The following is a 6,718-nucleotide window of genomic DNA, read 5'->3' on the forward strand; positions in this document are numbered from 1 at the left end:
TGGGGCTCAACTATGAGGCTGTACTCACGCACAGTATCTTAGGAAAATAATGAGTGTTGCTCTGAGTTATGAGTTAATTTTAGTTCTTATAATCTGGTGTAGAGAAGCCAGATTCTACCTCACATTTATACAATAAAGCCAGAACACCTCAGATGTCATAAGTTTATTACCAAGGTTTAGTCTGAACACTTGATAGCTTAAGGATGCTCAAGTTAGCAAATGTTGAGTTCTTAAGTTGGTTAATGAAACGCCAGATGCCACTAAAGATAAAGTGCTCGAGCCAATGGAGCCAGCTGGCCTGGGCCTGAGTTGGCAGTCCCTCACTTGGGTGATAGTGGGCATGGTCTGTTACCTCGCTGAGTCTTGGTTTCCTCAGCCATAAAAGGAGAATAATAGTAACACCAATATTGTGAGATGCTGTGAGGAGTAAACAAATTAATAAAATAATCTGTGCTCATAGCCCAGGAAATGCTTAGTAAATTTTAGGCTATTATTGTTATTACCAACAATATGATTAATATTATGTCGATTGCATTAGAAATAGGAAAAGGTAGATAGTAATTGAGGCTCCAGAAATTTGCAAATCTATGTAACTTTGGGTATATGACAACCTCTGAATTTTAGCATATGTCCAACAAAAGGCTTGGAGCAGAACTTTTGCTCTGTTACAACCTATGATCATACAGATGATAATTAAAAATCTGGTGAATTTTTACCTTGCCAAAAATTATACCGTATAACACTACTGCTTTAACTCTGTTGCACAGCCTGTTTTCATAACGTACTGAATTATAAGAGTGAATAATGTAATTTTTTCTGTATTTTTCGCTCTTCATATCAAGCAGTTTAACAACATCATACTGCCACCTCGTGGTGACCATTTTAACTGCATGCAAATTAACTAGCCATGACAAAGCAATTACCATTCTCTACTTACCACTCCTGTTTTAACAATTCTGGTCCCTTGGAATATTCGAGTGGTATTAGCTAAGAAACAAAGAAAGTACATTGTAAACAATATGAAATTATTATTATTTTTGTTCCAATAAAACTTTACTTACAGACATAAATCTGAATTACATATAATTTTCATGTCATGAAATATTTCTCTTCAGATTTTTTTCTAACCGCTTAAGGATGTAGAACTCTTCTTAGGTTGTGAGTCATTAAAAAAGATTCATAGAGCTAGATTTTGCCTGTGGGCCACAGTATGCTGAATCTTGTCTTAAGCTATTAAAAAATTTTAAAAAATTGTTACTGTTCTTTGATTTACTGAAAAAAAAAAAAAACATGCAATCAAATGTACAAATCTTAAGTGTATATAGTCCAACTAATTTTTACCTCTGTAAAAACCTGTGTAAGTACCACCCGTATTCAGACAAAGACATCCTCTAGCATCCCGGTGTCCCCGTTCACTCAATACCCACCCTCCTTTTCCCAGAGATAACCACCATTCTGACCTCTGTCAGAGTTCTATTTTTGAACTTCACATAAATGAAGTCATATAATTTCATTGTTCCTCTCTATTATCTTTTTGGTTATAACTTCTTATATTATCCTTTCATTGATTATAATATGCATCCTGAGCTTATTACAGTTTGCCTTAAATTAGTTAGTACTTTCAAACACTTCCTAAAAAAGTAAGAACTGTACAGTTATTTATTTAACTCTACTTGCCTACCTCACCTTTTGTGTATTATCATATATTTTATTTCTACTTAAGTTTTAGAACCCATCGTTACTTTAAATGGTCAAATTCTTTTATTTACTAACCACACTTTACTCCTTCTGGTGTTCATTCCTTCCTGCAGTTCTGCTCACTCATGTGTTATTATTATTAAACAATATAACTTTACAAATGTTTAATTGTGGTAAAATACATCTAACAGAAAACTTACCATCTTAACCACTTTTAAGTAAACAGCCCAGTACTGTGAAGTATATTCACATTGTTGTGCTTGGAGCTCTAGAACCTTTTTCCTCTGTCCCCGTTAATCAACGACTCCCCATTTCCCCTGTCCTCAGCCCCCGGCAACCACTATTCTACTTTCCATTTCTGTAAGTTTGACCACTCTAGGTATCTCGTATAACTGGAATCATATATAGTTGTCTTTTTGTACCTGGCTTATTTCACTTAGCAAAATGTCCTCAAGGTTCATCTGTGTTGCAGCATGTTCCAGAATTTCCTTCCTTTTTAAGGCTGAATGATACTCTATTGTATGTATACCACATTTTGTTTACCCGTTCGGTTGTTTCTACCTTTTTGCTATTGTGAATAATGCTAAATAGTATAATTAAAAAAAAAAAATATATATATATATATACATATATATATAAAAAATTGCTTCTGTAATTATTTCAAAGCTAACAGTGCCATATAAACTAAAAGTTTGTTTCCCATAATATGAAAATATACATAAAAAATGAGCAAAAAATGCTAACTACCAAAATAAGTAACATTTCTACTTTCTGTTGTTTTTATCTAAACCAGAAGTGGCAAGTGACCAACATAATTTTTGTTTGGCCTGTAAGCTATTTTAAAAAACTGAATTTGCTGTTATTGTGAAGAGCAGTTTAGTAAACATTATAAACAGTAGTTTTCATCTAAAAAAACAACTCCCTGCTTATCCTGAAAAAAAAAATCATAATATTTGGCTGGGGTTTAGCGGCCATCTCCCCTTTTTGGTGGGCACATGATCTCCCATCTGCTACCGACAGCCCTCCCTTATTTGTACATGTTTCCTACCTGGCCCCAGGGACACCTGAGTTTGCAACCTCTGACCTAACCATATATTCATTTTGCATAACTGGAAAATGAAATGTGCAAAGAGACAAATGTGGAGAACAGACCAATCTAGAAGTCAATACAACCAGCTCAAATAAGGCAGCCTAGGAAGCAAATGGCTCTTGCCTGGGACTAAAAACAACCTCCCACCATCATGTAGTTGCTCCAGGATCGATGCTGCACTGCCTCAGACAAGTATACACACCTCCCTTTGTTAAGACAGGAAAAAAGGTTGCCAGGAGACCTGCTTTACCTGCCCTTTACAAAGGGCTCTGATTAAGGCCAACAGATTAAACAGCCACTCCATCAGCAGTCCTGCTTTTCATTAATTTTGAACAATTTCCAGCAGGGTCAGTCCTGGCTGTGGTGACTAGGAATTTTCTACAGGACCTTTCAGAATGGGAGTGCTTAACCTGGGTCCACAGGCCTGATGGAATTCTGGGACAGGGAAAAGACGACATCTGCACTGTCACTAAGCTCTCACTGAGATGTAGCCCTTCTTTCCACTAGGAACACAAGCAACAAATCTCAGCTGCATTAATAGGACCTTGGACTTTGTCTCTGATTGAAGTCAGTTATCTTCATACTGCTTTACAGTTGTAGCTATTTTGGAATATCATTTCTGCTCCTCACTACTCAGAAATTACAGTAGCTAACCAACCCACCACTTGTCATTTAATGCTTTAATTAAAAAATGCATATATGACTACATTCCAAATTTGTTTGTTTAAAATATTTTGACAACTGCATTCAAATATAATTGGTTTCCTTTCCTATATATTTTACTTTTTCATTTTAAACCATTTTGAGAGGATCCGTCATCGGCTTTGCCAGGCTGTCTAACGGGTATGTCACTCAAAGAAAAAGTTCAAGAATCCCAATTTTCCACTGACCGTTGAGAGTTGCAAAAAGGCTTTGAACACATAATAGTTAGTATTTTTAATTCCTCTGTTGAAGACTGGGGGTACATGGGTAATATTTACTCTTTAGAGGTAGTCTGTTGCTGTGTATAAACGACTGGGCTTCAGAATAAGAAATCCAGACTCTGCTTAGTGGCCAAGTGATTTTTCACAAGGTACTTGCCTGCCCCGGACACCATTTCCCCATCTCTAAAATAAGTGAGCTGCCACGAGGTCAGATGAAATAGCTTATGGGCAGATGCTCTGTTACTGTAACCCATACTATAGATACTGCTTGCCATCATTATTGTCATTATATTTATCGCAGTGAGGTAAATATAATATTTATTGTTACGTTATATACCAACATAAATATTGGTATATTTACGATGATAAGGTAATTTTCCACATGGCTTCCTCAAAGCAGATACAAACTTTATGACTGGGAAACCTAATTTTTCCAAACAAGGCTTCTGTGAAATTCTCTAAGCTCTCCCCCTTACCCTTTTAAAACTTAAGGCCTAATAGTTGATCAATTTTATACAATGGCCTCGACTGCTCATAAATTCCTTACTGGGCTCATCTGAAAAGGTAAGTTAGCTTACCTCGATTAAGATTTAGTTTTTACACTGCCCACTGGATGCTGCAAGAAAGATGCTAAAGCCATTGTGAGGAGCAGTGAAGGGTCCGTGCCCCTGTGTCAACATATGGGGACAAACGCTGCTATATAAAGTGAGCAAACTCACATCCACCCCTGAACAAAGAAAGTCTGTGGAAAAGGGGACACTGGCCATTTTCAACTAGTCATTGTGATCGGACATTTTTAAACATTCTGTGCTTAGAATTTACAGCTGGCAAGGCCTTTTTGAATTACATTACATTGCAAACATTTAATTTTTCAAAGTCCGTGCTGAAGCCAGTAAGCCCGGGGAGCCTATTAACCAAGAAAGGTAGCTCTGCAGATTCCAGGCTCTTGGTTGGAGCACCTGGGAGGCCTAATTATGATTTATGTGTCCAAAGTTCCAGAGCCCCAGCCTCAACGAGTGCCAACTCCGGCCTCCTGCTCTCTCCCCCCTGGGCTGACACAAGCCTGGCCTCAGCCCATGGTCTCTCTTCAACACAGGCAAAGGGACCAGTATGTTCAGGGCAGAGGTGGACAGAGCGAATGTGACTTATTTGTGAAAAAAAAAAATCCATGCTAATTTCAATTAGTTTAAATGGAAGGATGAGATAATGTGAATATTAGCAAAGAATATTTAAATACTAAATGCAAAATCGTAAAGCCAGAAGGGATCCTTGGAGGAAATCTAGGTTGGAAGCCTTTTTACTCGGGCTTCATTATTTATTATTTATTATTTTTTACATCAAACCTAACAGTAAGGGGATATTTATAGTTGGTACCAGACAATATGCAAATTATTTACCATGCATCATTCCATGTCATTCTAGAAAGAGCCTGTGAGGTCGGTACTATTAACATAACCACATTTTGGTCTATGAAACTGCAGACTGAAAAAGTAAACATTCTCAGAGTTGCAGAAATACTAAGTGCAGCCGGGACTCAAACTTGGACCCTCATTCCAGGGTCCCAGCTCTAAACCATGACTTCTCAGTCTTTAAGGTGCATGCCATTCACCTGGGCCATCCAGTTAAAACTCAGATTCCTGGGCCCCACCCCCAGAGATTCTGAGGCAACTGATCTGGGAGAGGCCCATGAATGTGCATTTCGCATAGGCTTCCAGAAGCTGTTGCTGCTGTTGGTCCATGGCCCACAGACTTTACAGGGCCCCTGAAACTGTATGCACGATTTTGGCATTTTCTAGGGAAAAGCCCTCATCGGATGCATGACTCAAAAAGGTTAAGAACCACTGGCCTGGTATGTAGTTTTTTCTGAAACTGAAGACCTGAAAAGAAGACCTCGTTAGGGAAGACCTCAGACTGGCAGATGCCTTGGTCCCACCCTTCATGCTGGACTCGGCGCAGATCACAAAACTGAGTCCATAACTGTGGCCCACAAGCCAGTGGCCTAGTTTTGTAAATAAAGTTTTATTGGAACTGGGACTGGGTTAGGGTGAGTAAGACAGAGTGGATCCTGTCTTTTTAAAAATTCTGATATTTTGTTCACAAATTTTTTTGAATTGATTTTGCTTTTAAAAATATTCCATTAAAATATTAATAGATCTCAATTACTGAGTTTTTTGGTGCCCCCTTTGAATTTTACACCAAGAGAAATGCCTCCCTTGCCTCACCCCGGTCCTGGCCCTGGAACTTTCTGCTAGTCCCCAAGTCTGCAGGAATATTTACTTATTTCTCAAGAAGCTCGAGGATCCTGCAAGCAGGAGCCTGTTTGTGTCGCTGTGAGCTGGGAGGGTGAAATGTATATATCTGTTTGGGCTCCAGTTTTGAATCACGCTAGAAATCCAAGAGGATATGCCACAACACGACTAGGAGGTGACTTTGTGATCTGATACAGCATTAGACAAATATTTGGTTCCCCATAGCTGGAAAACAACAACGATAATAAAATCAACACTTTGCTCTTCTTCCCCTCTTGTGGCCTATGAAACCCCCAACCTAAAAGACAGGCCTAAATTCCTGAGGCTTTTCAGGTGCGATTCAAAGACTCACACTGATTCTTAGACCAGGCTTGTTTTCTTTTGTCCAAGCACCTTGACAGGAAAAAGGCAAAGCATAAAGAAGGAGGGGCTCGGGGGCACTCCAGGCCAGACGAAAAGGGAGATGGTCTTACCTTGAAAGAGCATCGTCTGGCTGAAGTCACTGCGCATGTCATTCCGACACACGGCCTGGACACGGAACAGGTAAAGGCTGTCAGGTGAGACATGGCTAATGGTGGCTTTCTGCAGGGGAATAAGGAAAAGGCAGTGGGTTGGTTTGAAGCCGTGAACATGCTCACCTTCTAAAGCCAAACCTAAAGTAATGTTCAGTTTTTACTTTTAGGTTTCTGGGTGCCAGGGCACAGCCTGACGGATATGATGCTTCCTGGCTGATCTAAGGCTCGCTTTGAAAGGAAAGA

At 39.1% G+C, this 6,718-nt stretch overlaps 1 protein-coding gene across 3 annotated transcripts in view; it reads right to left on the reverse strand.

Moving 5' to 3' along the window:
• The window catches only part of PTPRG (protein tyrosine phosphatase, receptor type G), a 642,217-nt gene that overhangs the window by 90,839 nt on the left and 544,660 nt on the right, over positions 1-6,718 (reverse strand). For all 3 annotated transcript variants that reach the window (XM_015593756.2, XM_025050798.1, XM_025050799.1), the window contains exons 10-11: positions 6,434-6,542; positions 938-987 (exon numbers count right to left, since the gene is read on the reverse strand). In XM_015593756.2, coding sequence (XP_015449242.1) covers positions 938-987; positions 6,434-6,542 — 159 coding nt within the window. The remainder of the gene's footprint in view (positions 1-937; positions 988-6,433; positions 6,543-6,718) is intronic.

The sequence above is a fragment of the Pteropus alecto genome, unplaced genomic scaffold (assembly GCF_000325575.1).
Source record: "Pteropus alecto unplaced genomic scaffold, ASM32557v1 scaffold75, whole genome shotgun sequence".
NCBI classification, from domain to species: Eukaryota; Metazoa; Chordata; class Mammalia; order Chiroptera; family Pteropodidae; genus Pteropus; species Pteropus alecto.